Source organism: Myotis yumanensis, unplaced genomic scaffold (genome assembly GCF_028538775.1).
Source record: "Myotis yumanensis isolate MYYU_CA2020_CCGP unplaced genomic scaffold, mMyoYum1.0.hap1 SCAF_3, whole genome shotgun sequence".
Lineage (NCBI taxonomy): Eukaryota > Metazoa > Chordata > Mammalia > Chiroptera > Vespertilionidae > Myotis > Myotis yumanensis.
Genome location: NW_027223754.1, coordinates 168,177,328 through 168,191,390, shown reverse-complemented (window position 1 = coordinate 168,191,390; position 14,063 = coordinate 168,177,328). Strand labels below are relative to the sequence as shown.

The window sequence follows — 14,063 nt, the reverse complement described above, 5'->3', positions numbered from 1 at the left end:
CAAGTTGGAAATAATCAGGCTGGAGTCTAATAATAAAGAGGTTCCTGAGGCAGAGTAGATGGAGGTTCTAGTGTTTAGTGAGTTTGGAGGTTGGGAATGTGATACCTAGGAAGAAAGCTCTGAAGAGATAAACATGTCTTCTTTAATTACCAACATTTGGCCTAAAAAAGAGGAGATAATGTCTTTTACAGGGGTATATTCTTTATAAAATATACAATGATCTGATATTTATTATTCTTTGTTGGTGCTAGTCCCAATTACTTATAGGTAATCCTTAAACTCATTTGTGCTTTTTATTGTTTATTTTTATAACAGGGTTTTATTTTTTATAGAAGCAACATCATACAATAACTTCCTTTTTAAACTTTATAATGTATCATGGGCACCCCTCCCTCTAATTTATCCGTTTTAATAGTTGTGTATTCCATAGTAAAGATGTACATTTCTTTTTTTACTTTATTTTTGACACTTTATTTGTACTTTTTAAATTTTATTTTCTATTATCTATTTTCAAAGTTTCTTCCATGTTGAATTTGACTCCCTTTTTCTCCCCCAATCAGTAAAAACTGAAGAAACAATCTGTGATCTCCTTTAGAAGAGGCTTCATATATGAGATGGTTTTATATAATTGGGGTAGATGGTGATGAATGCAGACCAAACCTACCTTCATTTTTTTTTTCAGCTTTTTACAGGCCTTTAATTTATAACCTCACTTTGACTCCATAGAAAAGCCAATTTAAAAATTAAGACATCTTTTAATTAGGACAGATCATTAAGCAAGACCATCTGTATTTGATTCAAAGAACCTTTGATTATACCATTGTTTCATATTTTACCCTAATCTCAGAAATGCGTCAATATGTATGTTAAAGTAACTATTAATTTTTCACTGTCAATGGTATACAACCCAAATTTGTCTACATTTATGATTTCAAGACCTTAAAAAATGTCTCAGAAGTAACGAGGTAGGCCCTATGGAAAGGAACAAAAAGCCATCTTTGCATGCCTGCACAACAGCACCTTTCCAAGACAACGGAGAAACAAACATCTAAAGAGATTTAAAGAAAAAAACAATTAAAATATTTATACTTAAACAATCTGTCTTTCAAGCATGAGGGCAAAGAAAGCGATCCTTTGATATGCATTGTCTCAGAAAGTCTAGCTTAATTTTTAATGAGTAGTCATTACCTGAAGAACCAAAATTAAAGAACATTTTAAGTCACCATGTAGAAGATCTTGCTAATAGTTTAGCTGAAAATAAAATGGGGTGACTTGTTAGGTGATGTTTCCTGATCCTAACAGGGGTTAGTGGCCATTAATTATCTCATTCAGGGATATTATAGAGGTATTCTTATATTGAAAGAATCATTGTGCTAATGACTTTTAAGACCATTTTCAGTTTCATGACTCTGTGGTTCCTATATTATAAGTAACTAGTGGCCTGGTGCACGAAATTCATGCGGCGGCGGGGGGGGGGTCCCTCAGCCCGGCCTGCACCCTTTCCAATGTGGGACCCCTTGGGGGATGTCCGACTGCCAGTTTAGTCCCTCTCACAATCTGGGACTGCTGGCTCCTAACCGTTCACCTGCCTGCCAACCTGCTCGCCCCCAACTGCCCCTCCACCAGCCTTCTCACCCCCAGCTGCCCCAACTTGCTGGCCTGATTGTCCTCAACTGCCCCCCTTGCCAGCCTGATCACCCCCAACTGCCCCCCCTGCCGGCCTGCTCACCGCCTACTGCCCCCCACCAGCCTGCTTGGCCCCAACTGCCCCCCCACCGGCCTGCTTGCCCTCAACTCTCGCCCCTGCCAGCATGCTTGCCCCAAACTGCCCCTCCTGCTGGCCTGATCATGCCCAACTGCCCCCCACTGCCAGCCTGCTCGCCCCCAATTGCTGCCCCTACTGGCCTGCTTGCCCCAACTGACACCCCCCTGCCAGCCTGATCACCCCCAACTGCCCTCCCCTCCTGGCCTGATAGCCCCTAACTGCCCCTGCCTCGGCCCTGCCACTATGGCTTTGTCTGGGCAGTGGCCACGGAGCTGGCTGGGGCGACCAAGGAAGCCAAGCCGGCTGGAGAGGAAGCCAAGCCTCCTGCGCCCGCTGTCCAGCCAGCTGGGGCAACCAAGGAAGCCAAGCCTCCTGCGCCCGCTCTTAGGCCGGCTTGGCTCCGTGGCTCCGTGGCTCTGGCCAGCACCACCATCTTTTTTGTGTCAATTTTCATATTCCCTCCTTATTGGCAGTGGGTGCCGCCATCTTTGTCTAGAAGTGATGGTTAATTTGCATATTACTCTTTTATTAGATAGGATAGCATTACTGTCCATTATTGTAGCTTAAAAAGAGTTTGATGTTTGCTGTTACAGATCCTTAAACTGATCCACTTCTGTGTTTGATGTTGTTTAAAGAGAATTTTTTTCTGGATCTGGTTCTCTTTTTTCTCTTCTAATTAAAACAGATTTACTTCAAGAAACAAGATGGAAAATATTTCTGGTATTTCACAAGTCTAATGGAAATTATCCATGGAGCTATACAAGTTAAGGGAATGACAAAATTGCTTAACTGGGTGTTATAACTTCTTTCTGATATGCTGTCATATGTCGGTTGTTTTTTAAGGATAATCTGAGCAGTTATGTAACATATATTGCATGCTTGATAAAATCAGGATTGGGAACTCATGAAAGGAAAGACACAAGGAATTAGGAATTGCTGGTGAATAGCCAACTATAATATTTTTAATTTAAACTGAAAAGTTGTAGTGTTTGAGGGCAGCATTTATGAATTTTAAGGTGCTTTTTATTTTTCTAGAAGGGGCCATAGCAACATTATGACAGTGATCTAAAAATTAACATGATTATCACTATGCAAAATAAATTCTTCATTGATGATTCTTTTTAAATATCATTAAGAAAAATCAAGTGTGTGTGTGTGTGTGTGTGTGTGTGTGTGTGTGTGTGTGTGTTTTAAATAAACACCCAAACAGAATTACATAGTGTTAGATTAAGAGCTTTTAGGAAATTTTAGTTGAAATCTATAAAAGAGTTGGGTTTACATCTTCGATTATACAGCCTTTTTCTCCTTGTAGGTAAGTGTATTTATCTAGAGATACTTATTGTTGATATTAAAAAAAAAAACTATTCTAAAACAATATTTTGAATAATAGATTTTGATTGGCAGTCACCTCCAGGGTATTTGGTATAAAGTGTAGTTCTATTTATAATTTTCATAATTTAGAGAATAAATGGAATACTATACATCGATATGGGACCAGATTTTCCTTTAAGGATATTGGTTACCTTAGCCCAATGACTTTAAATGACAAAAAATATTGAGAAGATTTTGCTTTGAACTTTAGGGTTATTCAACTTTGGCATCAGTACATGTGGTTGTATCATTTATTTGCATCGTTTTTCTTGTCATAAACACTTAATCCTTTGGCTTTCCTCTTTCTCTATCCTCCCCTCCTCCCTGCCCCTTGGTATTGATTTCAATACAGTCTGTTCTGCAGAACTGTAGAGTAAAATTATTAAGGATGTTTTGTTCATCTTTTCTTACATTTTTTAAAATTAAAATTCAATTTTTTAAATTAAAATAAAATTGTTTCTTTGCAATGTCTTTAGTAGAAAAATTATGGAAGGCAAAACTGAAAAATAAAAAAATTGAAATTAATAGAACTATAGAATTTCAGAGCTAACCATGATTTTAGTGATTATTTAATCCAATCCAGTTATTTTGATAAAAAAAGACCAAGTACGCTGTCCATTTACATTTTTGGTATTTAAATTTCAGAAAGTTTCATACTGGAAGATTTAGTTTTTTTAGTTCTATAAGTTGTACTTGAGCAAAAATTTTCCCTTGATTGTCTCATATTCTAACAGACATTTGCACTACAACAGTCACTGTCCTATGAATGGAAAGAAAGCTCTCTAGGAACAATTCTCCTTTTCCTCTAACCTGAAAACAAAGAGTTGTGGTTGCCTAATATTAAGTTTGTCAGCCATGATCCATTTGTATAAACTTTGAGTCAAGAATCCTATATAATAAAATCCTAATATGCAAATTGTCCTCTCGACCAGGAGTTCTACTGGGAGTTCGACTGGGTGACCCAGAGTTTGACCGCTCGCTATGATGTGCGCTGACCACCAGGGGGCGGTGCAGAACATGGTGTACGTTGGCAATGTGGCGCTGGCAGCAGTGGCAGTGGTATCTCTGCCGCGCTTCGGTCGCTGGCCAGGCCTAGGGACTGCACCTGTGCACGAATTTCATGCACCGTGCCTCTAGTGTTGAAAATAATTTCCAATCCCATTTTGACTATAAAACTGTAGCTGTTTGATCATATCTCCTTGGGTAGAGAAAGGGGAGGTTCTTCAAATCTTATAAGCATTTTTTCCTACATTATCTTAGGAATCATTACCAAGCCTGATATAATTAAAGGACTGTTCATAATTATTTATTTATTTGTGTTGTTTCTAATTTTTTAAATTTTTAAATATTTTGGTATTTTTTTGTTTTGATTGGAGGTGTCTTTGGCAAAGTTATTCAGGTAAGAATGTATTGAATTGAGTATCTGATGTCACAGACAGAACAATTCTAAGATCTTATTGAAAGCACTTAAAACTTGACAGACAATAAATGTAGGTTCCAAATTTTTTTCTGTTGAAGAGATTTGTTTAAAGGTTTCATGGAATCTAAAAACTCTTGCTGAGACTTGGGTTCTTATAATCAGTTACCATATGTAATATAGAAATATCAAAATCTATTCCTTTTTCACAGAAGTTTTGTTAGTTTTTTTCACAGGTATTTATTTTCTGGTATTTATGAAATACTTGATTTCAAGACTAGAGGCTCGGTGCACGAAATTTGTGCATGGGGTAGGGGGAGGGGTCCCTCAGCCTGGCCTGCACCCTCTTCCATCCGGAATCCCTCTCGCAATCCGGAACCACTGGCTCCTAACCACTTGCCTGCCTGCCTGCCTCATCGCCCCTAACTGCCTCTGCTTGCCAGCCTGATCACTCCCTAACTGCTCCCATGTCCACCTGGTCACCCCCTATTTGCCCCCCAGCCAACCTGGTCACCCCCTAACTGCCCCTGTCGGCCTGGTCGCCCCTTAACTGTCCCCCTGCTGGCTCGGTCACCCCCTAGCTGCCCCTGCCAGTCTGGTCACCCCCTAACTGCCCCCCTGCCGGCCTAGTCACCCCCTAACTGCCCCCCCTGCTGGCCTGGTCACCCCCTAACTGCCCCTGTCAGCCTGGTTGCCCTCTAACTGCCCCCCTGTCAGCCTGGTTGCCCCCTAACTGCCCCCCTGCTGGCCTGGTCACCCCCTAGCTGCCCCTGTAGGCCTGGTTGCCGTCTAACTGCCCCCCTGTCAGCCTGGTTGCCCCCTAATTGCCCCCCGTCAGCCTTGTCGCTCCCTAACTGCTCCCCTGACAGCCTGATCACCCCTAACCACCTCTGCCTCGGCCCCCACCACTGTGGCTTTGTCTGTAAGGATGTCCGGAAGATGTCCGGTCTAATTAGCATATTACCCTTTTATTAGTATAGATTATTAAAATGAACAGCATGTTATTGTTCAACCTTAAATATGGTAAAGAATCTGTTCATAGTCATTTATAACTATATTGTGGGACTTCTTCACTATTATATTATTGGAGAAATTCTTAGAATATTTTAGAATTGAAGAGGTGTCTCCTCAAATGTCTATATTGGAAAATAAACAAATTTCTTTACCTACATGATTTTCTTCAGTGACATGTTGTGGCAATGCATCCCTACTTTGTATTCTAGTTTTTTCTTAATCCATGTTTCTGAAATGTTTTATCTAGAATCACTTTAACTTGTCTTTTTGCCTCTTCCCATTAAACTAGTTATATCTTACTAGAGACCTGGTGCACGGATTCATGCACTGGTGGGGTCCCTCAGCCTGGCCTGCGCCCTCTCGCAATCTGGGACCCCTCAGGGGATGTCAGACTGCGGGGATCTAGCTGAAACCGGCAGTCTGACCATCCCCCGAGGATGTAGTAGTGGTGAAGTGGCAGGTGGCCAGGGAGAAGCCCAAGCCTGGGGTGGGCGCCACGCCGCTCCCACTCATCCCGGCCCTACTGCGCCTGCTGCCACCGCTGCTCAGATTAGCTCAGTGATCGGCGCTCCCACTGTGGGAGCGCACTGACCTCCTGGGGGCAGCTCCTGCATTGAGCGTCTGCCCCCTGGTAGTCGGTGCGCATCATAATGATAGGTCTACTGGTTGAAAGGTTGACCCGTTGCTTAGGCTTTTCTATATATAGACTAGGGGCCCAATGCACGAAAATCATGCAAGGTCCTTGTCCCTGGCCCCCGCCTGCAACTACCGTGGCCAGAGGCCTCTGCCGCCTCTGCCTCAGCTCCCACCCGCTGCGGCTTTGTCCAGAAGTATGTCTGGTCTAATTAGCATATTATGCTTTTATTATTATAGATATGAAAAATATACTTGGGGTAGATGTCTCAGGACATAGCTTTCAAGGCCTAAACTGCCCCAATTAAGAGTCAGTATTTCTAGAAATATAACATCTTATATATTATGATTAAACATTCTGTAACCCCATCTTCCCTACCTTCAAAATCCCAAAATTGTTTTAAATTAATTCCCTTGCGGAAAATTTTAGTTACCTTGGATTAGGAAAAAAATATTTAGGACATATGAAGTGTAAAGGTGAAAATGTATAAATCAGACTTCATAAAAGTACAACTTGTACTCTGAAGATACTGTTAAGAAAATGAAAAGACAAGCCATTGTCTGGGAAAAATATTTACAAAACAAATAAGATAAGTGACTCATCAGAATATTTAAAACTGACAATATCAAGTGCTGACAAGGATGCAGAGCAACAGGAACTCTTCACATTGGTGGTAGGAAAGGCAAGATGTTAGAGCCAGCATACACTTTTGTATGACTCAGCAACCTAAGAGAAATAAATTTGAAAAAGTCTGCTTAAGGTCCTGTATGTGAATGTTTATAGCAATCCTATATAATAAAAGCATAGTATGCAAATTGTCCCCTCGACCGGAGTTCTTCTGGGGCCGGCTGGGGGAAGGTGGCAGGGGAAGAGAGGGAGTACCCAGCCAGCAGCTGGCAGCCACTAGGGACCCTACCAGTGCATGAATTTTATGCACTGGGCCTCTAATTGTATTCCTAAGTGCCAAAAACTGGACAGAGTACAAATGTTCCTCATCTGGGGAATGGATAAACAGATTTTGTTAACCCATACTGTAACAGTAAAAAGGAACAAACTACTGACATACAAATCAACATGGCCATTAACCTCAAAAGCATCTTGCTAAATAAAAGAAATCAGGCCTAGCCAGTTTGGCTCAGTGGATAGAGCATCGGCCTGCGGACCAAAGGGTCTGGGTTTTCTTCCGGTCAAGTGCACATACCTTGGTTGCAGGCTTCTTCGGGCCCGGGCATGTGCAGGAGACAACCAGTCGATACGTTTTTCTCACATTGATATTTATATTTCTCTCTCTCTTTCCCTCTCTCCCACTCTCTCTAAAAATTAATGGAAAAATATCCTTGGGTGAGGATTAAAACAAAAATAAATCAGACACACTTACTGTATGATTCCATTTATTTGGCATTCGGAAATAAAGTTATAGGAACAGAAAGGAGATTAGTGATTGTGAGTAGAAAGCATAAGGGATTTGACTACAAAGGAGCTTTTAAAGAAACTTTTTGGGTGATGGAATTACTATATCTTCGTTGTGGTTGTGGTTAAAAGACTGTATTTATCAAAATTCATAACTATAGAACTAAAAGTTATGAATTTTACTTTGTTAATTATATCATAATAAATCTAACTTTAAAAGAGAATAATTCTGCCCTGGCCTGTGTTTCTCAATGGTTAGGAAGTTGGCCCCCACACCGAAGGGTTGTGGGTTCAATTCCTGGTCAAGGGCACATAACTGGGTTGCAGGTTCAATCCCTGACCCCCATTGAGAGGTAACCAATCGATGTATCTCTCATGTGGATGTGTCTCTCCTCTTCCCTCCCTCCCTTCCATTCTCTCTAAAAAAAAAAAAAAAAAAAAAAAAAATCAATGGAAAAAATATCCTCAGGTGACGATTTACAAAAAAGGAATAATTGTACAATTAGGTAAAGAAGATATGCAGTGTGTCTAAAATCATGATATTGTGAAAAATTTTAAAGGAACCAGTCCACTAGCTTTATAGTATACTTATATAAAAATCAGAATAAGTCCTTCGAAATGCAAGTTTATAAAAAGTATAGACCAATTAAAATAACGACACAATAATAATTTGATAGTCATATCCAAGAGGGCATGTACATTTTTTCTATTTTAATACTTTCTGAAGAATATAATTTTAATTTAGGAAGTTTACAAAATTGAACTCTTAAAAAAAGTTGAATTCTTTAATTTACTTAGTTTATATTAAAAACACACACAACAAGCTCCTATCTTTTATTCAGAGGATATTAACAACAATGGTTTCTATTCCTTGATAAACATAAGGTGTTTTTGTTTTTATCTTTGTTAGATTATCTTCGTCAAAGTTATGGGCTATCTATGGACTTCAATTCGCCAAATGATTATAACAAATTGGTGCTTTCACTGTTATCTGGACTCCCAAATGAAGTGGATTTTGCTATTAATGTATGCACTCTTCTGTCAAATGAAAGCAAACATGTCATGCAACTTGAAAAAGATCCTAAAATCATCACTTTATTACTTGCTAATGCTGGGGTGTTTGATGACAGTAAGTTTTAAGCTGAACACATTGAATGATCATTCTATAAAGGTGTTATAGGTTTTGTTTTTAAGTTATTTAAGGAGAAAAGTACTTTTTATTAGTCTATAATAACATTTTTTATTTGTTTTATTTAAATGTATTTAAAATAATGAATGTTTGCATTTTTAACTAAACAGTTTAGATCAGTGCATTTTAAAATTTGCTGCCTAAATAATCAACATAGGATTTATCAAATATTTCATATCCTTTTTACTTGTAATGTTTACAGAGGTATAGGTTTTTATAAATCAAGTTTTTTATTTTCTGTGAAATTAATCTCTTACTAAATCTAGGTTTTCTTCAGACCAAATAGTTCAGTTCTCTACTTGTAGTGTAATAGTTTAATAGAGATTGAGAAAATATCTTTTGAAATCTTTTGAAATCTTTTCTTGCTCATAGTTTTTCTTTTTAAAATATCCATGTTAGCTGAATGTTATTGATACAAATATTTATTTGCTCCTCAACCCTCCTACCCCAACACCATTGTAACTTCTTTTTCCAGAAGTATATGCTATTAAAAGGTAAAGTATCCACTTACGATGAAATTATTTTATATAGGAAATATATATATATATATGTATATATATATATATATATGGCACAATCGACACAGCCTGAGAATTTCTTGTAATACTATATAGATTCACGATTTTTTAAATCTATAAATAGCAACATGTTTGCAAATTTCTTTTTCTGTGATTGGATTTGTGTCAAGTAGTATACTTTCAAACATAAATTTATAGGGATCATCTAAGTAGGATTCCTTAAAATTTGACATGTACTTATTTTATATGAAGGCAATTTCGAAATTAGCTTAAACAATAGTGGGAATTAGTTTCTTACTTTTTCTGAAACGATTCTTATTCTTGGTTACATGAGGAAGGGACAGAGATCATACTTCTCAGTTTATATCGTAATTTTTAAGATCTAAATTTGGTGATTTCCATCTCAATTTTATGTTCTTTGATTCCTAATATTTTCTTTATTTTTTAAATTTTATTTTTCAATTACAGTTTGCATTCAGTATTCTTTTTAATTAGTTATTTTGGTATTTTAAAGATATAATGTTCAGCGTTTAATATTGAATGAAGCTTAAAATTGTTCCACCTTAAAATGAAGTTTTTAGAAAGAATATTCTCAAACCAGAATAATCTTTTTTGAAGTCTTATCATTTAATCACTGAATAAGGATTAAACATGTATGTATATTTGATAGAAGTAATGTTAACATTTTTGGTTCACTGAAGTATGATATTTTTTAGACCCAATTTATCTTACATTCTTTAAGCATTTTTATTTACCTAAAAGAATAAATTATACAGTGTAGCAATCTAAAACATTAATAATTTAGAAAATGCAATTTAGGAAAGTCAGAAGTTTAGCATTCCAGAGTACAGAGACTTTTTGAAGTCCCCATACTTAAAACACTGTTTTAACATTATGAAAATGATTTATTTGAATTTGAGAATTATGGGTATATTGATTTGGTTAGGCTTTTGAGAGGTTTTGATTTTTTTTAGGGAATGGAATTTTAATTGAGTGATAAATATATTGCCACTTTGAAAATGTGGAATGTTGATACACTTTGTGTTTGAAGACATATAATAAAAGTAACAAAAAATTAATTTTCCCTCTAATATTTGTTTTCATAATTTGAAATACTATTTCAAAAGAGATTACTATGACTTTCTATCATTTACTATGAAACAGTTTTTAGTGAACAAGAAGATATCTTAAAATGTGTTTTTACCGTTTTTCTACACCTACCTATTATTAAGGAGTTAAGTGATAAAAATAATTCCATGCTATTGAATATACTATTCTTTTAGCTTTAGGATCCTTTTCTACTGTATTTGGAGAAGAATGGAAGGAGAAGACTGATAGAGATTTTGTTAAGGTAATTTTGAATACATTTTAAAAAATATTGAATCATTGTATTCATGTAGCCAAGGGCCAATATCATGTATATATCATTTATTTACATGATACTACCTATACATTAATCTTTATCGTAATACATAGAGATATCTACTTAAAAGTTGTGATTAAGTTGCATAAAGTGCTTTTAGAATAGCTAATAAACGGAAATAAAGTTCTTATTCTAGTAAACATTGATTTCTGAAAATGATAAATCTTTAATAAAACAATAAATCTGAGGAAACCCAGATTCTGAGCAGCAGTGTAATTTCCTAATGGCTTCTTTTTTAGTTTGTTTAATGACTCTTTAGCTGTGTCTAATATTCCACTTGACTCATCTGTTAAGTTTTATTTTAGTGATTGTTTTAATTTCTAGAAATTCATTTTGTAATTTCCCAAAGTAGCCCTTTAATGTTTTTAATAATTTTAATTTATATTTAATATTTAATTTAATTAATATTTAATTTAATTTTAATAATTTTAATTCAAAGTATATTAAAAAGATAAAATTTATTAATATATCAATTACATATAATATGTAAACAATATATATTATATATAAATTGTAAATTACACACACAAACATGTACATCTGATAATTCTGATATCTAAGCCTCTTGCAACTCTTTCTACTCTACTTTTGTGTTTTAATAATGTTGGTTTATAAATTTCAGCAGACCTGTGTATATGGGATTTTTTTTTTTTACAGGTTAAACGGAGAGTTTATTTCTCCACTTCTGTATTGCCAAAAACTGAAAAGAAATACTGATCAGAATGACTTTATATTAGTTTCTTTAGTGGAGCTTTTCAAATAACTCTGATAGTAAAACAAAACTCATGCGGGTTCTAGAGCAGGCTAGTAGTGAAATATTTAGGGGATTGTTTTTTAACTCAAAGCTCAAGTAGAGACAAACATTTTTATCTCCCTTCTTTTGAGGTTACTAGACTTTCACATTTCTCACATGATACGAAGTTGCATTTCAAATTCTCCACTTCACAAGCCGACACAAAGACCTGTCCTCACCCTACCCATTAAAATCTAAGCCTCTTGATTGTAGTTAAGCAGATAACTTTCTTTAACTCCAGAATATTGGTAATTAAGTATAAGATGTTCAAAATGGTTATTTACATATTTACATATGCAATCACAAAGGAGAGTGGGGCTGTCAATATAATCACTAACCACATGAAATCAGAAAGACACAAATAAGTTAAGAATGATTAGATGATCATCTCTGTTGTATTTTTTTTATTAATTTCTGCTATTTACATTATTTTCGATACGCTATATTCTTTGGGTTTAATTTGCTACACAATTTCTAACTTCTTAATCTGGTGTTTACATCATTGATTTTTGTTTTTATTTTTTCTAATACATTTAAATCCATAAAATTCCCTATAAGCACACATTTAACTTTATTCTTTCCATTTTAATATTTCATCTTTAATTCTGCTTAAAATATCTTCTAATTACCATTATGCTTTACTCTTTGGTACATGGATTAGTTGAAGGGAATTTTCTTAATTTTCAAAAACATAGGACTTTTTAAAAAATATATTGATTCTTAGAGGGGGAAAGAAAAGGAGAGAGAGGGAGAAAAACATCAATGTGAGAGCAAAACATCATTTAGCTGCCTCCTGCATGCTCCAACTGGGGATGGAGCCCAAAACCGGGCATGTTCCCTGACTGGAAATCGAACCACCAACCCTTTAGTGCATGGGAGAATGCCCAACTAACTGAGCAACATTGGTCAGGGTCATATGAATTTTTTTTTTTTAGTTTTCTATTTCTTATTAATATCTAATTGAATTTTCCTATAGTTATAGCTTTCTAGTCTATTGTACATACTGTAAAGTATATTTTTTTGCCTTTAAATCTACTTTTTTTTTTCCTGTCTGATACCAGTATAACCATGTCTACTTTCATTTGGTAGGTGTTTATATAGTTCATATTTTACTTGTAACCTTTCTTTGTGTGTGTGTGTGTGTGTGTTTTAATTGATTTTTTAAAAAACTCTTTATTATTGAGAATATTACATGTCTTTTTTTCCTCCATTAACCTTTCCCTGCCCGCTTCTGTCCCCTCGCACAGGCCCTCACCTCCCTACTGTCTGTGTCCATTGGTTCTGCTTATATGCATACATAAAAGTCCTTTGGTTGATCTCCCCCACCACCACCACCACCACTTCCCCTGGCCCACCCCTGTCTTCCCTCTGTTTGATGCTTCTATGTCTCTGGTTCTATTTTTGTTCATCAGTATGGAGTTTCCTCAAAAAATTAAAAATGAAACTCCCATTTGACCCAGTAATCTTACTTCTAGGAATATATCCCAAGAAATCAGAAACACAAATCAGAAAGAATATATGTACCCCTATGTTCATAGCAGCAACATTTACAATAGCTAGGACTTGGAAACAGCCTGAGTGCCCATCAGCAGATGAGTGGATTGAAAAACAGTGGCACATCTACACAACGGAATACTATGCTGCTGAAAAAAAGAAAGAACTCTTACTATTTGCAACAGCACGGACAGACCTGGAGAGCATTATGCTTAATGAAATAAGCCAGTCGGGGAAAGATAAATATCACATGATCTCACCCATTTGTGGAATATAATGTTTTAATTGATTTTAAAGAGAGAGGAAGGGAGAGGGAGAGAGCGATAGAAACCTCAATCGGCTGCCTCCTGCATGCCCCCTACTGGGGATAGAACCCACAACCTGGGCATGTGCCCCCACCTGAAATAGAACCTGTAACCAGTGAGCCACACCTGCTGGGCTCAACCTTTTTTTTTTTTTTTTTTTATTAAATCTTTATTGTTCAGATTATTACATTTGTTCCTCTTTTTTCCCCCATTAACTCCCCTCCACCCAGTTCCCACCCCACCCTCCTCCCTCACTCCCCACCCACTGTTCTCATCCATAGGTGCACGATTTTTGTCCAGTCTCTTCCCGCATCCCCCTCACCCCTTTCCCCCCTAAGAATAGCCAGTCCACTCCCTTTCTATGCTCCTGATTCTATTATAATCACCAGTTCATTCTGTTCATCAGATTATTCACTTGATTTTCAGATTTACTTGTTGATAGATGTGTATTTGTTGTTCATAATTTGTATCTTTACCTTTTTCTTCTTCTTCTTCTTAAAGGATACCTTTCAGCATTTCATATAATACCGGTTTGGTGGTGATGAACTCCTTTAGCTTTTTCTTATCTGTGAAGCTCTTTATCTGACCTTCAATTCTGAATTAAAGCTTTGCTGGATAAAGTAATCTTGGTTGTAGGTTCTTGGCATTCATCACTTTGAATATTTCTTGCTACTCCCTTCTGGTCTGCAAAGTTTCTGTTGAAAAATCAGCTGACAGTCGTATGGGTACT

At 36.5% G+C, this 14,063-nt stretch overlaps 1 protein-coding gene across 2 annotated transcripts in view; it reads left to right on the top strand.

Moving 5' to 3' along the window:
* Positions 1-14,063, top strand: part of ARID2 (AT-rich interaction domain 2) — a 192,384-nt gene that overhangs the window by 110,005 nt on the left and 68,316 nt on the right. For both annotated transcript variants that reach the window (XM_070410384.1, XM_070410385.1), the window contains exons 5-6: positions 8,522-8,740; positions 10,602-10,669. In XM_070410384.1, the coding sequence (XP_070266485.1) occupies positions 8,522-8,740; positions 10,602-10,669 (287 nt within the window). The remainder of the gene's footprint in view (positions 1-8,521; positions 8,741-10,601; positions 10,670-14,063) is intronic.